The sequence below is a fragment of the Panthera tigris genome, chromosome C2 (assembly GCF_018350195.1).
Source record: "Panthera tigris isolate Pti1 chromosome C2, P.tigris_Pti1_mat1.1, whole genome shotgun sequence".
In the NCBI taxonomy this organism is placed as follows: domain Eukaryota; kingdom Metazoa; phylum Chordata; class Mammalia; order Carnivora; family Felidae; genus Panthera; species Panthera tigris.
The window spans coordinates 11,827,225-11,852,228 of record NC_056668.1 but is presented as its reverse complement, the minus strand read 5'-3'; the positions used below and the strand labels follow the sequence as shown (position 1 = coordinate 11,852,228).

Here is a 25,004-nt window from a genome sequence, read left to right as displayed (position 1 = left end):
GTGCTGACAGCTCAGAGCCTGGAGCCTGCTTCAGATTCTATGTCTTCCTCTCTCTATCCCCTCCCCCACCCTCAAAAATAATAAACATTTAAAACAAAACAAAACAAAACAAAACAAAGAACTGACAAACTCAGAATTAAACCTAAAAGTTTCCTGAATCACAAAGTAGTAAGTTTTTGGTGTAAAAACAAAAATGAGGCTTAACAACTGGTTAGACTTACTAAAAATCATTTCTCACTTAAAATGGCTGAATCTCATGGTATGTAAATTATACTTCAACGTTCTTTACAAGGCAAATACCAAGTGCATTGTTCTCTACAAATATTCATTTTATCATATAATTGATAATATCCTTTAGTTGTAATTAACAGCTAGCTTTGCTTATTTCATCTCTCATCCTTTATATTTTTCGTTTTGCATATTTCAATAATGTACATAATCTGTTATTACAGCATTTAAATAACCATTTGAATGGTGGACCCATAGTGTTTACAGCTAAGGGAAAGCGATCAAAAATGCTTAGAGACCGCTGTCTTGGAGACCACCCCAAGCCCGGAGGCCGTCAGGACTCTCTCCCAGGGTCTCGGGGGCCCCTCGGCCAGGTCGCCCCGAAAAGGAGTGCTCGAAACATCTTGGTTTACCTATGGACACTCTTGCCCTTCGTTCACAGCGCTCTGCACGGAAACGGCCTGGCCCGCTCAGCAGCTTCCTCATTCCTGCCTCCCTGAACCCCCAAGCCGCCCAACGCGGCATTTCCAAGGCCTCCCGCCGCAATTAGAGGACCGAGGTTGGATAACTCCTGGGCCCTAAGGCCAGTGCAAGTGCGCGCCGCATTCTTGCGAGGGTCGAGGCCTCCAGTCGGGCGTGGTCTTTCCGGAATGAGAGGGTGAGCCGCCATGGGCGGTCACTGGCGGGAAAAAGGAGGAGTGAGGAGCACAACACACTGCCCACCGCCACTCGAGGAGCGAGCGTCCGGCCCACCTCCCTCCTCGCCGGAGTCCACCAGCGCCCCCGACTCGTAGGAGGGGGAGCCCGCGCAGGGGGCGGGGCGAGCGTGGGCGGGCGGGGCGGGCGCGGGGGGGCGGGGCGAGTGCGCGTCGGGGGTGGGCGCGGAGAGGCGGGGCGAGCGCGGGGTGAGGGGTGGGAGGCGGTCGCGGACAGGAGGTGACTGTGCAGTGGGCGGGGCGAGGGGCGGAGCGAGAAGCCGCTTTTGCGCCGAGGGTTGCCTTGCGTTGTAGGGTTCTGCCCGAGGTGACCGAGGATGTGACTGGCCCGGCCGGCGGCGGCCAGCGGAGGATGTTCTCCCTCCTGGGCGCGACGACCCTGATGCTGGTTGCTGGAGCGCCGTGGACTTTGCCCGCAGCCGCAGGTGAGAGACGAGGGGTCCGGGGCTGGGGGGGGGGGGGGCGGGCATCAGGCTGGGCGGTAGGGGCGTTGGAAGCCTCCGCCCTTGGAGGCCGGTGGAAGGGGCTGACGTCTGGGAGACCTCTGCTCGTCCGTGGTCACAGCGCTCAAATCGAAAATCAAGAGGAAATAGTGTTCGAGGATCCTTCCACGCCGCTTGCTTGGGAGCCAGCGCACCCGTCCCCCGGCAGGGGACTCCCTCCCCGCCATCCCTCCCCGGGCTCCCACCCCCGCGGTGCTGGGTGTTCAGAGCCTTCCTGTCGCCTTCGTGTCTCTTTGAAAAATCCGGCAGCTTGACTAGAGCTTTAAAAAATAACCAGGGCTTTAGCCGCGAGCTATGCTGATGCTCCTGAAACCGTGTCTCAATTCAGTAAACAGTTATTGAGATCCTAATGTTGCTCTCTTTCAAAGTCATAAAAATATTCATACTTTTTAAACCTAGTAAATGCAATTCTGGACCCTAGCTTCAGAAAATTATCCAACATGTGGGAGGAAATTTAATATGGGAGGGTGTATGTGTTTGGATTTATGTCAGGCTTAAGAAGATAGTAAATCATTTCTGACCATCAGTAGGCATGTGAAAAGCTGGAAGCAACCAATTGTGTAAATTGTACACGGTACAAAGGTGAAATAGACTTGTTGTCAAAAGGATATTGCTGACAGTAATAGGACAAAATCTGAAATCGAAGATGCTACTTAATGACTATTTCCAAGTTCTTTTCCATTTTTCAGTCAATTATTTGGTGGTCTCCCAAATGCCAAGATGCCCCTAACTTCAGGGTCTCTCTGCTTCAGCAGTAGAAGGACTGCATCCCAGAGGAAATCCCTGGTTCTACCCCATCAATGTCCTCTTCTTGTCTCAAGGCTCAGAATTGTTGGAATTAGGCTGGTCTAAACTGGAGACCATAAATGCTTTCGGATCTTTTATTGATTCCCATAAACCCAATCACTGCCCTTTGGCTGCATAGAATCCAGAAAATTACAACAAACGGGATGGGAATAAAGTTTAGAGGAGTGCAATAAGGAAAAGTAGTCTCAGTGATGAAGTCACAGAGAAAATGAATGTAAAAAAGAAAATTGAGGGAGGGGAGACTCAATAAGAAGCTCCCCAAATTAAAAAAAAAAAAAAACATTTTCAGATGTTTTCTAAGATGCCTCCCCTTTTGACTGCATACCGTAATATCTCCAGCTGGAAAATAGAGGAAGCAGTCCCAATAAAGAAAGTTCTACATGTGGACTCCTATGGTCGAAAGTCTGCAAGGAGATAATTGCTTGCCTTGAGGCAGAAGTAAAGGCTAGAAATACAGTAGGAATACATTTTAAAGCCAGTCTTTAAAAAACTGTAGTTTGTCATAACGAAAGATCAGTCCTTTGTGATGTTGAAGAAATTCCTGTGAACTCAGCATTACGCTGAGTAGTCTGAGAAATGCAGGTTAAGTATGAAGCTATATAGACCCTGCCCTTAAGGAATTTGTAATCTGATGGCAGATATGTGCGTGACACAAAGAAGCAATTGAGTTTTGTTTTTTAGTTTGTTTGTTTGTAACATCTTCTTTCAATGAGTTTTGAGGTCCTGCTAGATGTCAGGTACTGTATTGAGTATCTACTTTAGTGTGCAATTAAGCAAATGGATTCCTGCTACAGCATATAAAGAGCAAGGTTAGTATGGGCCGCAGTATTTGAGCTTCAGTATTTGAGCTTCCGTGAGCTGGGTCTGGAGTGTGAGAGGAAGAAAAATTCAGGTTGGAGGGGCCAAAAGGGAAAAATAAGAAGACAGGAGATCCAACTGGGGGAAGATTTGTACTCAAAGCGTAAGAAATAAAGCAGATCTCTAGATAGAAGTCCTTAAAAATAAACAGAAGAGGGGCGCCTGGGTGGCTCAGTCGGGTAAGCGACTTCGGCTTAGGTCATGATCTCGCAGTTCACGAGTTCGAGCCCTGCATTGGGCTGTGCTGACAGCTCAGAGCCTGGCGCCTGCTTCAGGTTCTGTGTCTCCCTCTCTCTCTGCCCTTCCCCAGCGCATACTCTCTCAATAATAAATAAAACATTAAAAAAAAAATTCTTAAAAAAAAAAACACAGAAGGGTTCAGGCTTGTTAATGAACACGTTTGCAAGTTCCTGTAGGGCTCGGCTGACATGATCAACATTCATACCTCTATGAGATCTAAGAGATCTCATATCTCTATCTAAGAGATACCTCTATCTCTTGATTTTGTCATGTGAATATTTGGTTTCTGTCAGTAGCTGTTCCCTTTGAATCACACCTGTCTCATTCTCTATCAGAATATATGAAGCGTGAACATAGAATGTGAAACCAAACTGAGGCTGTTACCCAGTGGGACCCTGTATCCTCTCATTGCTTCTAAGATCAAAGAAGATGTTTATACAGACTATTTTTTCTTTTTTTTTTAACCTTAACTAAAGAATGCTTTTAGTGCTAAAAAATGCCAACTGTAATCTGAGACTTCAGCAAGTTGTAATCTTTTTGCTGGTAGGTCTTTTTTTTTTTTTAATGTTTAATTTCTTTTCGAGAGAGCACAAGTAGGGGAGGGGCAGAGAGAGAGGGCCAGAGGGAAGGGACTTGAACTCACAAACCACGAGACCGTGATCTGAGCTGAAGTTGGACGCTCAACCGACTGAGCCACCCAGGCGCCCCAAGGTCTTTTTTTTTTAAATTAATTAGTTTGTATTTATTTATTTATTTTTGTCATCATGATGAGGGCATTAATCCCCATCTCCTAGTTCACCCATCCCCCACCTACCCTCCCTCTGTTAACCACTAGTTTGTCCTCTACAGTTAATCTGTTTCGTGGTTTGTCTCTTTTTTCCTTTGCTCATTTTGTTTCTTAAATTGCACATATTAAAAGAAGGGGCGCCTGGGTGGCTCAGTCGGTTAAGCGTCCGACTTCAGCTCAGGTCATGATCTCACAGTCTGTGAGTTCGAACCCCACGTCGGGCTCTGTGCTCACAGCTCAGAGCCTGGAAGCCTGCTTGCGATTCTGTGTCTCCCTCTCTCTCTGCCCCTCCCCTGCTCATGCTCTGTCTCTCTCTGTCTCAAAAATAAATAAAAACATTTTTAAAAATTTTTAAACTTGCACATATTAATGAGATCATACGGTGTTTGTATTTCTCTGCCTGACTTACTTCGCTTAGCATTATATTCTCTGGCTCTCTCCATGTTGTTGCAAATGGTAAGATTTCATTCTGTTTTACAGCTGAATAATATTCCATTATACCTACACACCACATCTTCTTTTTCTGTTCAGCTACTGACAGACACTTGGGCTGCTCCCATAACTTGGCTTTTGTAGATAAAGCTGCAGTAAACATAGGGGTGCATGTATCCTTTTGAATTACATTTTCACATTTTTTGGGCAAAGAGACATTTTTTCAAATAAAAGACAATTTTCCTTTGTTTCTTTTCTCCAGCTTTACTGAGATGTATTTGCCATATAAGGCTAACTTTTTGCAGATTAAAAAAATCTCAGCCTTTTTCCAGCTTTCTCAAATGCAGAGATATAATTAGCAGCCTCCCTGGGCCGCGAGCAATCATTGGGTTTTTGTTTTAGATTTTTGTATATGCTTTATTATATTTGAATGCATTCACCCTTTAATCAGTGATGTGAAAGGAAGACTCACGTTTTTTTTTTTTAATTTTTTTAATGTTTATTTATTTTTGAGACAGAGAGAGACAGAGCATGAACAGGGGAGGGTCAGAGAGAGGGAGACACAGAATCTGAAACAGGCTCCAGGCTCTGAGCCGTCAGCACAGAGCCCGACGCGGGGCCCGAACTCACGGACCGTGAGATCATGACCCGAGCCGAAGTCGACCGCCCAACCGACTGAGCCACCCAGGCGCCCCAAGACTCACGTTTTAAAGAATATGCACGGTGTGTATGTAACTGTGTTCTTTTTTGTTGCCTTTATTTATAGGGGGAACAAATCTAAAATCTCCTGAAAATGTAGAGGTCCACATCATTGATGACACCTTCACCCTGAGGTGGAATGGGAGCGATCCAGCTGGCGGGAACGTGACGTTCTCAGCAGATTATCAAGTGTATGTGACTCTACTGGTTGGTTTGCAAGAACCATCTGAATCATTTCGAACCATTGTAACCCTGTCATTTGCTTCTCAGAGTTGGGAAACCATCGGCTTTTCCATCTTCTAGAGGAATTTTATGTCTGTGTGATATTTATGCCTTCGTTTCTACAAATTCATCTTTGGGTGTTTCAGCAAAAGAGGTTTGGGGGATAAGGGTGGCAGACAGCTTCTGTAGACCACACTTTTCTCTTCTAGACGCTCCGCCTTCTTTGAGTATAAATTAGGGTCGGAACTTGAACGGGTCTTGAGGACATGGGAGAGGGCCCCAAAAGGTCTATCCATGGTCTTGGGATAGGCCACCCGCACCCTGCCGGTCAGGCTTTACTATCTCCATTAGGCACAATGTTTTCATTTTAGATACAGGACCTCGCATTTCCACAGACCCTGTTTCTGGAGTTTCTGTCTCCTCCCTGGTGCTAATTTCCTACGTAATAGCTGCCAAGATAATTGGGCAGGTGGGGAGTTGCAGAAGAAAGGATTACAGGAGGAACACAGCTCAGGAAGCACAGTACTTTGCTTTGGGTGTCCTGGGTGTTAAGTGTTCCCTGTCCGGGGTGATCTGTGTCCAAGAAAGAGCGGCCGGAAATTGGGCGGTGAAGAAACGGGGTGCAGGACCTCCAGAACCAGGACGCTCCCACTTCAGCCACAGCCCCGTCACCCTCCTTCTCCCATTGATTGTTCTTTGGAGTTTTGTTTGTTTTTTTAGGTTTATTTATTTATTTTGAGAGAAAGAGAGAGAGAATGAGCAGGGGAGGGGCAGAGAGAGGGGGCAGAGGATCCGAAGGGGGCTTCTGTGCTGACAGTAGACAGCCCGACACAGGGCTCGAACTCACGAACCGTGAGATCATGACCTGAGCTGAAGTTGGACGCTTAACCGACTGAGCCACCCAGGCGCCCCCTCCAGTTGGTTGTTAATAGAACTGTGAGATTAATCCCACAGCTTTAGTAATTAGCATGTGTGTACTTGTGCATGTGTACATATATATATGTGTGTGTGCGTGTACACACACGAACTTGTATACATACATACGTGGTTTTTCTCGGAATTAATTATTTAAGAATTTATCTCTAGGGGCGCCTGGGTGGCTCAGTCGGTTAAACGTCCGACTTCAGCTCAGGTCACGATCTCGCGGTCCGTGAGTTCGAGCCCCGCGTCGGGCTCTGGGCTGATGGCTCGGAGCCTGGTGCCTGCTTCCGATTCTGTGTCTCCCTCTCTCTGTGCCCCTCCCCCGTTCATGCTCTGTCTCTCTCTGTCTCAAAAATAAATTAAAAAAAAAAAAAAGTTAAAAAAAAAAAAAGAATTTATCTCTAGAAACTCTTTAAGTTGAACTTGGAGTTTTGTCACTTTTGTTCTTTGCTCTCGTTGAGAACTTTCTCATGAAACAACTGCTTTCTGTATAACAAAGGTCGTTTCAGATACTCTTTTTTTTTTTAATTTTTTTTAACGTTTATTCATTTCTGAGAGACAGAGACAGCATGAGCAGGGAAGGGGCGGAGAGAGAAGGAGACACAGAATCTGAAGCAGGCTCCAGGCTCCGAGCCATCAGCACAGAGCCCGAAGCGGGGCTCGAACTCACGAGCCGTGAGATCATGACCTGAGCCGAAGTCGGACACTCACCCGACTGAGCCACCCAGGCGCCCCTAGATACTCTTAATTAAAGTTACCCTTTTAATAAAGAATAGTCATAGACAGCGCTCTTGTACTGTTGTTCCTCCGCATCCTGTTGCTTATCCTGAATTCTCCAGTCCATAATAGCCTTTTACCCTTTCTGACTTTAGCATCGAATGCATTATTTCACGGTGTTCTTATTCTACCCTGTTCTACTAGCTTTATAAATAATCGCCTTGTAAAAATATGCCAGACCACCAGTTTAAGGAGACAGTGTGGCAATGGTGTAGTGTCGTGCGTACTTGGGCCAGGCTGCTTGGGTTTAGAGCTGTCCCATGCTACCTATTCTGTCCCAGTTTTCTTGCCTGTTACGTTGTGATAATAAAAACTAATATGACCCTATATGTTTATCATCCAAACCAAGACATTTTTCGGAGTTAGAAGGGGCAGTTAGTTTTAGATAAGCGAGAACAACAAACTACCACCAGCACCACCCCAGGCACGCTGAGATGGGGCACCCCTGTAATAAGGGGTCGAACTCTGAAGGCTGTTAGAAGTATATAGAACAGTTGTATGGAAGGTGCCCAGAGCACTGACATGGAGTAAATGATCAGTGGAAGTGTCGTTAATCGCAGCAGCAAACAAATATTTTTTAACGTAGTGTTTCTCAGAACATAGAACACGGGCACTGGTGATAAATGCCGCATAAAAAAGCTGTTAGGATTCCAGTGTCTGTAGAACACATGCCAAGACATCAGTGTTTGTGACCTATATCTACAGTTTATTATGATGTATGTAGTGTTTAGTATTGATTCTTTCATTCAATAAACACTGAGTGCCTTCTGTGCCGAATCCTCCTGTGGGCGCTTAGAATATATCCGTGAATAGGAAAGACAAAGGTGGCAGGTGATTATGTTGTGACACTGGTTTTATGAAATGAGTTTTGTGTTGGTTACGTAATCAGTTTCAAATTCTATTTTGTTCTGATCTAAATACTTTTATGATAAAGTTGAGTTCGGGGTTTGTTTTTTCTTTAAGTAACATAAAAGCAGCTACCGCCGCATTAGCTCCCTCGTCTACAGAAGCCTTGGAATCAAGGATGTAAGTGCATCTCCTGGAACAGGAAAGAGGTAAAGAGTGAGAGTGGGTTAGAACCATGTCAAGACTTGGTTTTAGAAGTTTTATAAGGTCGGGGCCCCTGGGTGGCTCAGTTGGTTAAGCGTCCGACTTTGGCTCAGGTCATGATCTCACTGCTCGTAAGTTCAAGCCCCGCATGGGGCTCTGTGCTGACAGCTCAGAGCCTGGCACCTGCTCTGGATTCTGTGTCTCCCTCTCTCTTTGCTCCTCCCCTGCTCACGCTCTGTCTCTCTCTCTCTATCTCTCTCTCTCTCAAATATTAAAACAAAACAAAACAAAAAAAACTCATAAAATTTTTATAAAGTTTTCTGTTTATATTAAGAGTTTCTGGATTTTTAAAAATAGATTCTGGGGATGCCCGGCTGGATCAGTCAGTTGAGCATCCAACTTGATTTCAGCTCAGATCATGATCCCAGGGTTGTGGGATCTAGCCCTGTGTCGGGCTCCATTCTGAGTGGGGAGCCTGCTTAGGATTCTCTGTCTCTGTCTCTGTCTCTGTCTCTCTGTCTCTCTCTCTCTCTCTGCCCCACCCCCACTCTTTCTCTCTCAAAATAAAAAATAGATTCTGGTGTGGAGAAGTGTCTCAGGAATGGTATCATTAAATGCCAGCTCTAACCTCACAGCTCAGATGAGTAAAATAAAAAAGGGAAACCGGCCAGGAATGAAGCTTTCCACATGCTAGTGTATGTTTTTGGCAGATTTTTCACAGGTTTCTTTTTTGAAAAATGAGATAGACTTGTATTGGGGTCCTCAAAGAACTTATGTGGATAGATCACCCCTGGAGTCTGTTGTCTTAAAGCATTTTTATTTCCATGTATTTCCTTTATTTATTTATTTATTTATTTATTTATTTATTTATTTGAAAGAGAGAGTGCACACACCCAAGTGAGCTGAGCATGGAGCCTGACACAGGGCTCAATCCCACAACCCTGGGATCATGATCTGAGCTGAAATCAAGAGTCAATTGCTCAACCACCTGAGCCACCCAGGTGCCCCTTAAAGCATTTTTTAAAATTTTTTTTTTTTTAACGTTTATTTATTTTTGAGACAGGGAGAGACAGCATGAACGGGGGAGGGTCAGAGAGAGAGGGGAGACACAGAATCTGAAACAGGCTCCAGGTTCTGAGCTGTCAGCACAGAGCCTGATGCGGGGCTCGAACTCACGGACTGCGAGATCGTGACCTGAGCCGAAGTCGGATGCTTAACCGACTGAGCCACCCAGGCACCCCCTTAAAGCATTTTTAAAATGAAATCTACAATATTCTCCTTCCCTCCTCGTCCCCCTCCCCTCTGAGGAGCAGCTTAGGCTGGAGCCATGAATCCATCTTGACAAAAATGCCTTCTCACCAGATAGTTCCTCTGCCTGGTTGAAGGTAGACAGGGCTTCACATAGGCAAAAAATTTCGAAACCTGGCAAGTTTCCTCTCACCTTCCCGTCAGCCTCCTCGGTAGGTCAGGCAAAGTGACATGTGGCAACATGACCCTTTCCCTTTTAGGCCCTCCTTGCCAATTTGATTTCTTCCTGTTTTTTGAAGAATCTAATATTGATCAGTTCTACTTTTGAATGGACTAAATCCACTTCAAAGAATTTGTTAATTTATGTTAACATTTTAAATTCTTTGTCTCTAGTGATGTAGCAGGATTACTGCAATCAGCGAGCCAAAGGGACAGTTTGGTCTTGATGAGGGCAGGGGAAGTTACCAAACCATGCTGATTCTGAGGTCTTTCTTTGGTCTGGTAAATCTATTCATAGGACAAGTTTAGAAGGGCGTCATCGGGGCGCCTGGGTGGCTCAGTCGGTTGAGCGTCCGACTTCGGCTCAGGTCATGATCTCACGGTTCATGGGTTCAAGCCCCGCATCGGGCTCCGTGCTGACAGCTCGGAGCTTGGAGCCTGCTTTGGATTCTGTGTCTCCCTCTCTCTCTTCTCCTCCCCTCCTTGCAGTCTGTCTCTCAAAAATAAAAATAAACATTTTAAAAAAAAAATTTTTTTTTTAAAAAAGAAGGGAATCATCAAATCCAGTTACCAAATTTTCGATAAGATCCAGAAATACAAGGCAGTTGGCCAGAAGTCACACAGCTATTCTTGACAAAGTTCGCTGTTACCTTACATGTTATTTCTTTCTCTGCTTTTTTGAAATCCTTCCTAATACAAACCGTCACAAAATTATAGAACCGTAGTAAAAAATTAACTCTGTCACGGGGTTCCTGGGTGGCTCAGTCAGTTAAGTATCCAGCTCTTGATTTTGGGTCGGGTCTTAACCCCACAGTCGTGGGATTGAGCCCCACACTGGGCTCCGTGCTGGCAATGGAGCCTGCTTGGGACTCTCTCTTGCACTCGTGCACACTCGCTGTCTCTCTCTCTCTCTCAAAAAAATTAACTGTCAGAATTATTCCATTTTATAAATAATAACTTGGTATATATGTATTGAAAAAGTGCAGAGTTGCAGAGGAAAACGTTAACAGGACCTCAAATAGAAAAAAAATAACTACTTAGACCAGCTTTATAATGTCAGTAAACAGAGACTGTGTTTAACACTTGTATTTATGTGTTTTCTTATGCATTTATTTGCCTTTTTATTTTAAAGACCCAGAAATGATACTTGGCTAAAATTGCCTGGGTGTCAATCTGTTACTAGTACCAAATGCAACTTTTCTTCACTCAAGCTAAATGTTTACGAAAAAGTCAAATTGCGTGTAAGAGCAGAAAAAGGAAACGAGACTTCTCCATGGCATAACGTTGACGCATTCGCCCCATTTGAAAAAGGTAAGAAGTTGCCAGCTGAATTACAGTATATTCTTCATTAAATCTCACTGCAGCAGCTCACTTCGTAAGCCTGTTCATTTGCACGATGTGAAGTCTCCCATTAAAAAAAAAAAAAAGAAAAAAAGCGGGCCACCTAGGTGACTCATCGGTTAAGCGTCCGATTCCGGCTCAGGTCATGATCTCGCAGTTCGTGGGTTCGTGCCCCGTGTCGGGCTCTGTGCTGACAGCTCGGAGCCTGGAGCCTGCTTCCAATTCTGTGCCTCCCTCTCTTTCTGCCCTTCCCCTGCTTGCTCACATTCTCTCTCTCTCTCTCTCTCTCTCTCTCTCTCTCTCTCTCTCAAAACTAAATAAATACTAAAACAAAAAAAAACTCCCAAGAATGATCTGTATCCCTCTCTGCACTTCTCTGCCTGCCGCTCAGCCTGCAGCCTTCTACATCAATTCCGTCCCTCATCACTACACAAAACCACTCTCGTCCAGTACCCTGGTGACGTCAGCGCCGAGTGAGTCCCCAGCCCTCTTCTAGATCTCCAGGGCCCTGCTCCCTCCCAGCACTCCTGCGCATCGGATCCCTCCTTTGCCACTTTGTTCCGGCCCCCCTGACCTTTCAGTGCCCCACTGCTCACAGGGCTCGGTCCTCGCCTCTTCTCTTTCTACGCTCATCCGCTGCTAATCTGGCTTTCGAGCCCATCTGTATGCTCTTGAGAAAGGCCCACGCTTACACCTCCAGCCCCACTCTTTTCCCCTTGCCTTTAGACTGGTATCAGCAGTTCTCGAATTCAGCATCCCTGCGTAGATGCCTGGGGGTCATCTGGCCAAAGCTCTTGATTTCCTCCCCTCAAAACCTGCTCCTCTAGCAGTTTTTTCCATGCCTTCTAAGGACAGCACCTATTTATTGGCTTGCTCCGGCCAAGAGTCTTGGAGTCCTCCTTGGCATCCTGCCTCCAGCCTGCCAAGGAATTCTGAAAGATCAACCTTCAGAGCATGTCCCGAATAGGATCCTTTGTCACTGCACCCCACCCCCCCACCCCCACCTGGGCCAGCCTTCACTAAGCCACTCCCACTTGCCACTTGAACTTCTGCAGTAGCTTCTTCCCGGCCTCCCTGCTTCCTCGGACATTAACTAGGATGATCTTTCCACAATGTAAATCACGGCGGCATGGCTCTCCTCGGATCTCACCCCGACAACGATTAACTACATGAACTAGGAACTACTACGGGGTTCTTCCTTTGTCATCTGGCTCCCAGCTACTCCTCTGATCTCCTTTTCAACCATTCGGCCATTCAAACCTCTTCATCATCTCTTGCAAAGGGGGAGCACATTCCCACCTCGGAGGCTGTGCACTTGGAGCACCCTCGGGCAGGAATACCTTTTCCCTACGTAATGTGCATGACTGCCGCCCTTAAGTGACTTATGCCTCTGAGCACCTGTCTCAGAGAGGCTTTTCCGGACTAATTTACCTAAAACAGCCCTTGCCTCCGTCCTCTATCCCTTTATGTCACTTCATTTTTCCGTATAGCACACCACATTGTATGTATTCGTTTATTTGGGTGTTTGGGCGTTTTTTTGGTTTTTTTTTATTGTCTTTTTCGTTTGTTTGTTTGTTTTGTTTTTTGCCATATGCCCCACTGAAATGTAGGCTCTGCGAGGGACTTTCTCTGTTTGACTATGCCAGGCACATACGAAGCACTTAGAATTATTGGCCAACTGAATGTTTTGACCTTGTGTTAATGAAATTGTTATAATAAATACGTTGGTCTTTTTACAGCTCAAATTGGTCCTCCAAAAGTACATTTAGAAGCCGAAGATAAGGCAATAAAAATAAACATCTCCCCACCTGGAGCAAAAGATGGTGTCATGTGGGCTCTGGATAGCTCGAGTTTTACATACAGCTTAGATATCTGGAAAAACTCTTCAAGTGCCGAAGTGAGCATGACTTTTACCTTTGTTCAGCAGAAGGGCAAAAGGACATAGATCTGTTCCAGATTTTGACTGTATACTTTTTAACAGCAGAATTCTATTTGTTTTATTATAGATAAAGACTAAAACTGTTTATCCCAGAGACAAAATTTATAAACTCTCACCAGAGACGACTTACTGTTTAAAAGTTAAAGCAAGACTTCTGCCGAGAAAAATTGGTGCCTATAGTCCAGTGTATTGTATAAAGACCACAGGTAAGGAGGAAGTTATGCTTTAGATTCAGTAACTGTATGTCCGGATGGGCAATCTATTAATTGTGGCATTTTTCCCCCTTGGGTTGCTGGAGGTTATATGATGGTTTAATAGATGTTAAAACAAAAACATTATCACTGCCGTTACATAAGGGGAAAAATGTCACAGTGTTTGGGATTGTTTTTGTCTCAAGTCCAGAGGAATGAAAATTCTGCCTAAAAGTCTAAATAATTTCTAATGACAAAAGCTGATTTTTATTCGCTCAGAATCCACAAAGTAGCTGCCAGAGGAGCAGTTAGTTTTGCAAAAAGTATACCTTTATAAGTGAAATGTTCAAATGTGAAAGCATCCTGATATATTTCGTCAATGACATCTTGCCAGTAATTAAGGTCCGGGGTTAGGAGCTTAGATTTGTTTGTTATTTTGATCGTCAGTTTAATATGCTTTGTTTAATATGCAACACAGAAGGATTTAAAGTTTTCCTCTCCTGCCTCCTTTCCCCTGGTTCCATTTATTAGTGACAAGCACTGCTCTCATTTTGTACATATTCTTTCCTGCCTTGGTCAGGGCTCGTGTAAGCATACGCACAGACCTACAGTTTCTTGGTTTTGGCTTTCAAAATAAAAAAATTGGATCCTGCTAGATCTGTCTTTCCACTTCCTCGTTTAACCTAATGCACTGAGGATCTCTTTGTGCGTGAGCACATACAGATCTAGCACATTCTTTTAAGTGGCTGAACCATACTGCATTGTGTGAACATATACCAGAACTCACTTAGCCGTTAACCTCGTGATAAAATGTAAGCCTTTTATTTTCTTTCCCATGCCGCTAAGAATTCTTACCATACGTTATCTCCCTAAGGTAAAAATGCATGCTTTTCTGTGTAATCTTTGTCTTCTAGTTGAAAATAAGCTGCCTCCACCAGAAAACGTTCGAATTGATGCTGTAAATGACATCTGTGTTCTTAAGTGGGATTACGCATCTGAAAACATGACTTTTCAAGCTCAGTGGCTCCAGTAAGTCCTAGTCCATTAGTTTCCTTTTGCACAGTTTATTTTGCACAGTTCGTTATGGTTCCTTTCGTTCCACTTCAGCCCCCCACTGTTCCAGGCACACGTGCTGACTGATGGAGACGCGTTACCCTATATCGGAAACGGGATGTTTAATACCGGTTCCCGCTCTGCTGGTAACTGACTGGATGACACTGAGCTAATCCCTTACTCTTTTGGCCTCACTCTCCTCATTTGTTGTAAGATGGGCGCACTCTCATAATATCTCGAGTGCCCACTGGCTCTTTTTCTTTTTCCTAAGTATGTGTCTCGTGGTGTGTGTCATTTCCCCATTCTGCCATACTTGACCCATGACCCTGACCTGTTCTTCAGAACTCGCTTTTTCCGGGAGTCCTTGAAATGATCTCAGTCCAGCCACTCTGCCTTGCTCAAGTCAGCCTTCCCATTTTCTTGACGACTTCATTAGTTCTGACAGGTGTTTTTAGTGATGACTTCAGTGGGAAACGGAGAGAGCCGGGGAGAACTGTGTTCTCGCCGACACTGGATGACGTCTCGGCACCGCAGAAGTGGGCTGAGAGAGAACCGCACGCGGTTCACGTTGACCGGGAGGTTGTAGGGGATAAAGAGGCAAATCAGGTGGAAGGAGAAGGGGGGAGGAAAGGGATGGGAAAGAAAGCTCTGTTTAGAGCAGAGGGATAGAGGGACCAGAGGCAAGGAAAGAAAGAGCCAGGAGAGAAGCGAGAAGCAAACAGGGCGAAGGGAAGTGGATACTGACTCTGCTGGACTTTCTCTGTCCTTCAGTGTTGGTCGTGGAATAGAAATGTGCCCCCGTGCCTCCATGCGTGCCCATGAACCCTCAGATGGACCAGGAAACCGTGCAGTGGTCTTTCACTTCCCTCCCAGCAGGATGCTGAATGATAGGGCCACAGACGAGAGAGGGATGGAGGTTTCCGGTGGCCCGTCTCGAATTGTCTTTTGGGTACTTGGCCCACTGTACAAAGCCCGCAAGGGACTGTAAAGGGGCAGCCGAATACGGCCCGTGGTTCCTGAAATCCAAAGCGGGTAGCTGAGGTTGCATAGCAAGGTGTGATTTGGGGCTGAGGAGTGGTGTACAAATTAAAAGGTGACAGAAATCGAAAATGCGAAGGTGCGAGTGGGGCTGGAGAGGCCAAAGGAGCCGCGTGGAGGGGGAGGAGATGTGAACAAGGCCTGGATTGGTGAACCACATGTTTTAAACTGGACGAGACGGGGCACATTAGGCAGAGCTACACCACACGGGAAGCTCAGGCTGCGAAGAGATCTAGAACTAGGTCAGCACGCCTGGGTGGCTCAGTCGGTTAAGCATCTGACTCTTGATTTTGGCTCAGGTCATGGCCTCACGGTTTGTGAGTTCGAGCCCCGCATCGGGCTCTGCGCTGACAGTGCATAGCCTGCTTGGGATTCTCTCTGCCCCTCCCTCCTCTCTAAATAAATAAACTTTAAAAATAGATGATGGATAGATAGATAGATAGATAGATAGATAAAATTAGGTCAAGGTAAGGGGGAGGTACAGTTTTCTATTGCTCTGTAACAAATTACCACAAATTTAGCAGTGTAAAGAGGGCTGTTACCTCCACTGACGTTGGGTCAGGGGACCAGGCCTGGCTTGCATGGTCCCTCTGCTCAAGGGGTCCCAAGGCAGCAGTCAAGGTGTCATCTGGGGCTGTGGTTTCATACAGCCCTCATAGAGGACCTTGGAGTCCTCTCCTACACTCATGTGGTTGTTGACAGAATTCATTTCTCAAAGCTATAGGACTTGTGGTGACCTACTTCTTGGAGGCCATCAGGAGAGAGAATCTCAGATCTCTAGACCTCTTTTCGGGGGCTTGTTTGATGAGGCAGGTCCCTCAAGCTTAGTGTCATTCAGTTAACAAAGAGTCTGCTGATTTGGGACCTTAATTTCATTTGCAAATCCCTGTATCTTTGCCATATAATGTAACCTACTCAAGAGTTCATGGATTCTGCCCACACTCAAGGGGAGGGAATATATAGGACATGTGCACCAAGGGTGAGAATCTTGGGGGCCATCTTGGAATCTTGCCTACCATGTGGGAGAAGACCCGCGTTGAGAACAGTTGAACCTTTGGTCATGGGAGAGAAATGGGAGAGAAAGTTGAGTAGGTAGGATGGAGTAAGATAAGCTTAGCCTCAGACTGCCCTCTAGGCATTTGGGTGCTGTTCAGAATTTTACATTGAGGGATAGGTAACATGAGGTCCATATTCAAGGAGGGTGAAGGTTGCTGCATTGTATGTGATGCAGTGAACCATTGAAACCCCAAAGACAGGAGAACCAGTTAGGAGGCTATTGTAGTTCCAAGCTTGAACTGGGATGCTTCGAGCCGTTGGTTTCTGAGCAATTGACTTGACCTCCCCAGGCTCAGTCAGGTGCCCACATTCTGTTTAGACTTGCTCTTATCACCCTGTGGTGTACATCTCCCATTATAACAGGCAGCCATTGGGGTGTGGGTGGATGTTTCACAGCTGGTTTTCCAGAAGAAAAAGCCTTATTTTTAATGTTTGCCAGTTTTCATGATGTAAATGCTCCCACTGTGGTCACTTTTTTTTTTTTTTTACTTTTTACTGTGTTCACTTTCAAGCTTCCAACATGATGTCCTCGAACATGGTGTTGGGAAGAAACACACAGCAAAACTCCATTACATAGTATGTCCACCACATAGATACAATAGGCGTGAATAGCTTTCAGCACAGATAATAAAATATAGTCAATAATTAGGACAAGAGGACTTTCGAGCCAGGTTGTCTGTCACCTGTGCTTCTGACCCACCAGCTACAAATTTAAAAAAAAGACGGAAAATGAAAAAAGAAGAGAAGAGTTTTGAGTATTTTTATTTTTAATGCAAACTCTTTGTAAGCTTATGCAATTTGATCTTTTTTTTTTTTTAATATCTTATTTACTTTTTGGGAAAGTGCAAGTTGGGGAGGAGCAGAGAGAGGGGGACAGAAGACCCGAAGCAGGCTCTGCACTGACAGGGTGACAGCAATGAGCCCGATTTGGGGCTCGAACGCTCAAACCGGGAGATCATGACCTGAGCTGAAGTGGGACGCTCAACCCACTGAGCCACCCAGGGGCCCTGCAGTTTGATTTTTAATAATGGCTTTCAATAATGGGTTCGCAGCATTGCTGACTATTCAGCAGCTGTTTTTGTGTGCTGGCACTGGTCAGCCCCGGCACACCCATGCTTTATCACATTCTGGAACAAGGTCTTCGGTTCTCTGCGTCGTATGGACGTCTCTGACACCGTATTGCGAGACACTGAGGGTGGGGACTGTTTACCTCTGTAACCTTAGTCCCTAACAGAGTGTCTAGCATATTATAGGTGTTTCATAAATACTTATTGAATGATCGTGTTTGTAATAAAAAAAAATTTTTTTTTTTTGTCTTAAAAGTGCCTATTTTAAAAAGATTCCTGGGAACAACTCAGGTAAATGGAAACAAATGCCAGGCTGTGAAAATGTCAAAACTACCCAGTGTGTCATTCCTCAAAATACTTTCCAGAAAGGAATTTACCTTATCCGTGTTCAAGCATCTGATGGAAATACCACATCTGTTTGGTCTAAAGAAAAAAGATTTGATGCTCAGTTACAAAGTAAGCCAGTAGTTTTTCCTCCGGAATGTGTTTCTCTGATTTGATACAAATTCTTAACGCTGTTTTCCTGAGTCCCAAGTTGAGCATCGTGTCTGTACATTTTTTTCCTAGGTGTCCTCGTTCCTCCAACCATTAATGTGAAACCCACGAATGATGTTTCCCTGCGGGTCTTTATCGGCGCTCCAGAAGAGTCTGAAAACAAGTCTGTGAACCAGCATTACTCACTAATTTATGAAATCATATTTTGGGAAAACACTTCAAATGCTGAGGTAAAACACACACACACACAACAACAACAACAAACTATGTGGTGCAAGTTTGTAATGTAGGGCTGTAAATGTGATTTGGGTAAACAAAGTTTGAAGTTAAAATTTTGGCAAAATTTGTAAACTCTAATAATGTTAGCATCTTTCCATGTTTTGCGTGCTAGTTATGGATCATCTGCGTCTGGGCCCGTTTGTTTTTAACACTCAGATCCCTGAGCCCTTTTACTACTCAAATCAGAATCTCCAGGGGTAGAACTCAGGAATTTGTGTTTTTAAAACGATTCCTGGGTATTTATCTAAACCAGGGTTGCTCAATGCTGTTGACCTTTGGATTGGATCATTCTTTGTGATCAGAGTTGTCTTACACATTATGGATGCCAGGATCATCCCTCCCAGTCAGGACAACCAAAAAAACCTTTAGATGTTGCCAGATATCCATTGGAGGCAGGGTACCTCTGAGGAGGTGAAGAATCTTAGATGGTACAACGGTTTGTGGCCCTCCAGGAGGAAACCATGCCCCCAGAGTTCAATTTCGCTCAACAAACTCAATTTCGTGGCAAGGGAAAGATTAGAAAACAGTCCTCTAAAAAGGCTCCTGAGCTGGGGGACTCATGAAAAAAAAAAAAAAAAAGGCTAAGAAACATGGGTTTAAACACTAAAATTCAAAAACCATGGGCAAAGATAATATACAACATCAGATAATCCACATTATTCCTAGATCTCTTTTCCCTGTGGAATTACAGTCAAGGACTCAACCTTTAAAAATCTTAGGCAGTCGAGTGGGGTGAATTCTGTAACTTGACTTCATTTTCAGTTGGAAATCTAAGAAGATTCCAGTGACTTGGCTGCTTTCCTTTTAACTATCTGAACACACTGTAACCAAAGCATAATTTAGTACACTGAGAATTACAGTCAGTTCTCAGTTATCCCTACATCAGGAAAACCTAAACATGTGTCTTAAGCCACCAAATTGTGTAACCTTACACAAGGTGCTTTACCTCTGAGATTTTGTTTCCTCTTTTGTAAAGTGGTGGTAGTCATAGTAACTACCTTTTTTTTGAAAGGATGTTTATGTTTATAAGGTTTAAAATGAAGCAACATCTGAGGGGTACCTGGCCAGCTCAGTCGGTGGAACTTGTGACTTTTGATCTTGGATTGTGGTTTGAGCCCCATGTTGGGTATAGAGATTACTTTAAAAAAATTTAAAAAAAAATTTTTTTTAACGTTTATTCATTCTTGAGAGACAGAGACACAGAGCAGGAGTGGAGGAGGGGCAGAGAGAGAGACAGGGAGACAGAATCTGAAGCAGGCTCCAGGCTCTGAGCTGTCAGCACAGAGCCTGATGTGGGGCTCAAACCCACGAACTGTTGAGATCATGATGTGAGCTGAAGTCAGACGCCCAACCTACTGAGCCACCCAGGCACCCCTTATTTAAAAAATTGTTTAATCTTTTTTAAAAATTTTTTTTAATGTTCTTATTTATTTTTGAGACAGAGAGAGACAGAGCACGACTGGGGGAGGGGCAGAGAGAGAGGGAGACACAGAATCGGAAGCAGGCTCCAGGCTCTGAGCTGTCAGCACAGAGCCCGACACGGGACTCGAACTCACAGACTGTAAGATCATGACCTGAGCTGAAGCCGGACGCTTAACCGACTGAGCCACCCGGGCGCCCCTAAAAATCTTTTAAAACGAGGCAACATATGAAAATACCTAGCACATGACTTGACAGATAGTAGAGATTAAATAATTTCACTGGCCATCTTGTCCTGTCTTGCCAATACGGCAGTTATTACACTCATGATAGCAACTCCTATTTATTGAAAGCTTATTAAGCAGCAGGTACTGTGGTAAGTCATTTACGTCAACCGTCTCAGTCATTCTTCCACAGAACAACCCTGCCAGACGATCTGATTGATGAAATCATTCAGCAGACACTTGGGATGGAGTGTCTGTCCCTTATTCCTTCCCTGATTGATGCGGAGCTTTCGACAGTGGAACGTGGCTGGGTGTGATGTGAGCATAGTTTGGCTCGGCACTCAGACTTCTCTCGTTTGCCAGGAGGGAACAATGCTCCACCTAGTTTCTGGTCCAAGGAGGATGAGGGACTCGTGGAGGAGACTTAAACCTGACCCACCTCCTCCATGAGGGCTCCCCAGCCAGTCAGAACATGTTGGGGGGGGGGGGGGCGGGGCGGGGGGGGGAATAAATGTGTTTTCAGCCACAGGACGTTTAGTGTTATTATGTAACACTGCACGTTACTTCGTTGTCCTTGTTTCGTGACGTTGTTACACAATATTATGGTGGCCATACCTGACTACTACAGGGAGACGCAATAATTGTCTTCGTTTTACAGATCTGGAAATAGGGCAGGGAGAAATGAAATAACTTCGCGAAAGGCCACATAGCTATACGTGATACCTTAATACAGGCAGTTTAAGGCCAGAACCCCCCACTCCTGAGCAGAGGAAGTACAATGGCAATTAATCCAAATCCACGGGTACTTATAAATTAGAGTTGTCTTAGGACTCTATCTTACTCTTTTTTTTGGAAGCGGCATTTTTAACTTTGATTTGGTTCTGATGTGTCATCCAAAACAAATTTATATTTCTTAAATGCACTCCAACTAAGTGGTTAGGAGGCGCCAGTCCTAGACTGGATATTTAGAGAATTCAGGAAAGTGACATTCCCTATCTGATTTCCTAAGGTAACTAAATTTTATCAATGATCTCCTTATATTTTTTATAGAGAAAAACTCTAGAGAAAAGAACTGACTTTACTTTTCCTAACTTGAAACCACTGACTGTATATTGTGTCAAAGCCAGAGCACTCACTGAGAATGAAAGGTGGAATAAGAGCAGCATTTTTAGTGATCCTGTGTGCGAGAAAACAAAACCAGGTCAGAATCTTTCATTGTATCTTAAAAAAAAATTGTTTTAATGTTTATTTATTTTTGAGAAAGAGAGAGAGAGAGAGAGAGAGGAAGACCGAGTGTGAGTGGGGGGAGGGGCAGAGAGCAGGGCAGACTCAGAATCTTAGGCTCCAGGCTGTGAGCTGTCAGCACAGAGCCCGACGCGGGGCTCGAACCCATGAACTGTGAGATCATGACCTGAGCCGAAGTCGGACACTTAACCAACTGAGCCACCCAGGTGCCCTTGTTGTATCTTTTTTAAAAATGTAACTAGACTTGGGGCGCCTGGGTGGCTCAGTCAGTTAAGCATCCAACTCTTGATTTCGGCTCAGGTCAATGATCTCACGGTTTGGGAGTTTGAGCCCTGCATCAGGCTCTGTGCTGATGGCATGGAGCCTGCCCGGGATTTTCTCTCTCTCCCTTTCCCTGTACCTCCCCTGCGTGCTCTCTCTCTTTCATCAAAATAAACAAACTTTTTTTCTTTTTTTTTTTTTTGTTAATGTAACTAGACTGGGGCGCCTAGGTGGTTCAGTCATTTGAACATCTCTTGATTTTGGCTCAGGTCACGATCTCACAGTTCATGAATCCAAGCCCCACATCGGGCTCTGTGCTGACAGTGTAGAGCCTGCTTGGGATTCTCTCTCTCTCGCTGTTTCTCTGCCTCTCCCCAGCTCGCTGTCTCTCAAAATAAATAAACAAACTTTAAAAATAACTCAATTCACTGAGATTGTAAAATATTTCCTTTTTCACTACTTTAAAAGTATAAAGAGAATATTTTCTTCATGAACTACATGAATCAAAAGTAGACCTTCAAGTTAAGTCTTTCAGTTTTAGAAAATATTTTTCTTTTCTTTTCTTTTTAATGTTTGATTTTTGCGAGAGAGACAGAGCACAAGCAGGTGAGGGGCAGAGAGACAGGGAGACACAGAAACCAAAGCAGTCTCCAGGCTGTGAGCTGGCAGCACAGAGCCCGATGCAGGGCTTGAACCCACAAACCACGAGGTCACGACCTGAGCGGAAGCCAGACGCTCAATCGATTGAGCCACCCAGGCACCCCTAGAAAATATTTTTAATGCACAGTTCAGTGTTTTTGAATGTGTTAAATTTCTTCCAGTACCCACACAATTAATTGCTGTTGCCAGTTACTCTTTAGCATTTAATAAAACTATTTTTGACTTTTTTTTTTTTCCATCATTCTTAATACGATTATCATGCGGAAATCGCTTCAGTAGCTCAATTGTGAATTTTGTTATGAGGGAATGGTGAAGTCCCATGTTGTATTTTCCAGTTCCTAGTGTTGACTTGTAGATACTTACTCGTCACAGAATGGTTTTAATCAGGCCAGCTGTGTGTTACAGAAATGCTAGAGAGTACTTGGCACGTTGGGAGCCACATGTCAACGTGGACTCCTTCACTAAGCCTCTCTTACTTCGCTGGCCAGGCCACCATCTTTAAACGGACATGGGTTGCCTACAGCTGCTGTATGCTCAGTGTTACCAGAAGTATTTCTCAGGGCGTACGGTTGCATACATTTTATGTTTCCTTTCACGTGGCCACGTGTTATGCGCACACAGTGCCAGCACTATTAACGTGTTTGCGTGTCAAAACTTACGTTGACGCTAAACGTCACTTATTTCTGTTTTAGGAAGTACTTCCAAAACGTGGCTCATAGCCGGGATTTGTGCTGCCTTATTGTCCATCCCGGTCGTCACTTACGTTCTGAAGCTGTTCCTGCGATGTGTCCGTTACGTGTTCTTCCCCTCAAGTACACCTCCTTCCACGATAGATGAGGTATGTTACTCTTCTGTGTCGCCAGGTGGATTTTTCTTAAAGTGAACGGGAAGTATATTTCGTTTCAACAGAACCCATACTTTTTTCTTGTTATGCAGAAACTAATACAGACCGGGCTGTTTTCTTCAGCTTTCGGTAAATTGGCTTTAGAAACAGCCATTTAACATCACATAACATGGACTGGCAACGTGTGTCCGTCATCTCCTACTATTCTGGCAGTTTGGCCCCTGTGGCATTTGTTTTACCATTGAAAGGCTTGGCAAAACATAAGAGACCCTTAAAAACTGAGAACCAACCGAGGGTTGATGGGGGGGTGGGAGGGCGGGGAGGGTGGGTGATGGGCACGGAGGAGGGCACCTGTTGGGATGAGCACCGGGTGTTGTATGGAAACCAATTTGACAATAAATTTCATATTAAAAAAAAAAAAAAGAAAGAAAGGCTTGGTAGTCACCAAAAGCCTACCACGTTGTCGTGAGTTGCACAAAGTGTATTCCGTAGATGACCTCACAGACAGGGAAATAAGGAGAATGAGCCTCCTCTCGCGACACCTCGCGGGTTCCTGTTTGGCACACCTGTGAGGGGAGCCGATTTAAGGAAAGCACTCGATGATCAAGGCCCAAGCGCAAGGACCCGGCCAGGGGATGGTGGGTTCGCCTAGGTGGGCTTCAGGCTGCCTGCCTCGAGAGGGTCGTTCGGGGCTCCGGCTTTGCAGCTCCAGAGACGTGGAGGCGAATTGTTGATCAGCCGCAATCCGTCTGCACGTTCACTCTGTGAGCTCCAGCCGATCACTGAAGAGAACCTGAGCGAGCGCCCTTACGGGGTAAAATTTCCAGACACCCTCGCCACGATCCCAGAGCACCCCCCTTCCCCCCGTTCCGTCCTCTCCCGCGCTCACCGGGCCCCTGACCCTAACAGTGCTCAGATGTACGTGACCTCACAAGTGGCCGTGTTCTAAACCTTAGACTGGGGTCGATAGGCTCTTAGCTGACTGTTTTTTCATATGCACGCCAAAGACAGCTTTTCTCGGTACTGGATGTAGGAGACGGAAGCTAGGTGATTAGTAGGAAACTGTTAACTCTTTTAAACAACCTGTTTCCATTCCTCCCCTTCTTTAAATCAGTATTTCTCTGAACCGCCACTCCGGAACCTCCTCCTTTTCACTTCTGAAGAGCAAACTGAAAGGTGTTTTATAATCGAAAATACAAACATTATCACCGCAGTAGAAGAAACTGAGCAAATCGGTGAAGATCACAAAAAATACAATTCCCAAACCAGTCAAGATTCAGGAAATTACTCGAACGAAGACGACAGCAACGACAGCAAAAGCGGCGAAGACTTCCCGCAACAGGAAGCCGAGTGACCGGAAGCGAGCGCTACACCCTCCGGAAGTTGCGTGGGAGGCACGCCGGAAGTGCGAGCTGCGCCCCTTGGTCCCTCCGCTCCGGCTTGCTGGGGAAGGGAAACATCCCCGGGTCGTAGGTCCTAAAATACAGGCAAGCACGTGACAGCGGTATTTGCAAACGGAAGAACACAGATCGGGACACACGTTCTCCGTATTCTTTCCCACGTGTGGAGCCGTGACCGAGGGTGGTTAATTGTGTTCCTGTCGGGTAACACGGTCACCGTGCTGCCTGTGGCCGCGCGTCACCCATTCGTTCGCCATCCTCCATTCCCAGTGTGATAGTTCAGGATTTTTCGGGGAGCAATTTGACACTCTTGTAGGCCCTTGGGAAATTTCCTTAGAAAAGCCGGGTTCCGTTACCACTGGTTTTCTGGAAAACAGCTTAGTCCAGAAAACATCTGCAGATGCCAGGAATGGGATCCGTAACATTTTCAGGGGACTTCTCTCCGGGTGTCCCCGAAACACTGGCTCTACATCACAGTTACCTCTCCCTTCTGTGGTTGAGGCTTCGAAACAGGTGATCTTTTGCTAGACATTAACACTTCCCGATTCAGAACTTAATTCACAACTTAGTAGAACAGTAGCTTCTGAATTCGCAGCCACCGAAGTTACAGAGAAAGGGCAAACTGTCTAATTAGAGAAGTTAGGATTTTTTTTAGCAGAAGGAAGTATGTAGAGGTGAGCCAGGTGTATGCAGGAAGGCTTGAGACCAGAATTTGCTACCGATAGAGTACGCAGTAGAAGATAATTCAGTAGGAGGAAAGCAGGTGACTTTAATGTAAAATAAGA

General features: G+C 45.2%; 1 protein-coding gene across 2 annotated transcripts; it reads left to right on the top strand.

The window, feature by feature from the left end:
* Nucleotides 1-1,184: 1,184 nt before the first annotated feature.
* Nucleotides 1,185-25,004, top strand: IFNAR1 (interferon alpha and beta receptor subunit 1). 2 transcript variants are annotated; one of them, XM_042998820.1, is made up of 11 exons: nucleotides 1,185-1,369; nucleotides 5,338-5,461; nucleotides 10,840-11,018; nucleotides 12,788-12,945; nucleotides 13,055-13,193; nucleotides 14,093-14,207; nucleotides 17,649-17,848; nucleotides 17,960-18,117; nucleotides 20,860-21,010; nucleotides 22,668-22,813; nucleotides 23,934-25,004. In XM_042998820.1, the coding sequence occupies exons 1-11, from the start codon at nucleotides 1,297-1,299 to the stop codon at nucleotides 24,171-24,173; spliced, it is 1,683 nt and encodes a 560-aa protein (XP_042854754.1). In that variant the 5' UTR covers nucleotides 1,185-1,296; the 3' UTR covers nucleotides 24,174-25,004. The 2 variants fall into 2 exon arrangements, with proteins under 2 accessions (XP_042854754.1, XP_042854755.1); XM_042998821.1 differs by lacking the exons at nucleotides 1,185-1,369; nucleotides 5,338-5,461 and adding an exon at nucleotides 8,169-8,245.

What these genes read in the sequence shown, in the direction of transcription:
- IFNAR1 (XM_042998820.1), top strand. Translation starts at nt 1,297, where the DNA reads ATGTTCTCCCTCCTGGGCGCGACGACCCTGATGCTGGTTGCTGGAGCG. An exon ending in TTCTCAGCAGATTATCAAGT is followed by an intron (nt 5,462 to 10,839) that starts GTATGTGACTCT and finishes TTTATTTTAAAG; the next exon opens with ACCCAGAAATGATACTTGGC. An exon ending in ATTTGATGCTCAGTTACAAA is followed by an intron (nt 17,849 to 17,959) that starts GTAAGCCAGTAG and finishes TTTTTTTCCTAG; the next exon opens with GTGTCCTCGTTCCTCCAACC.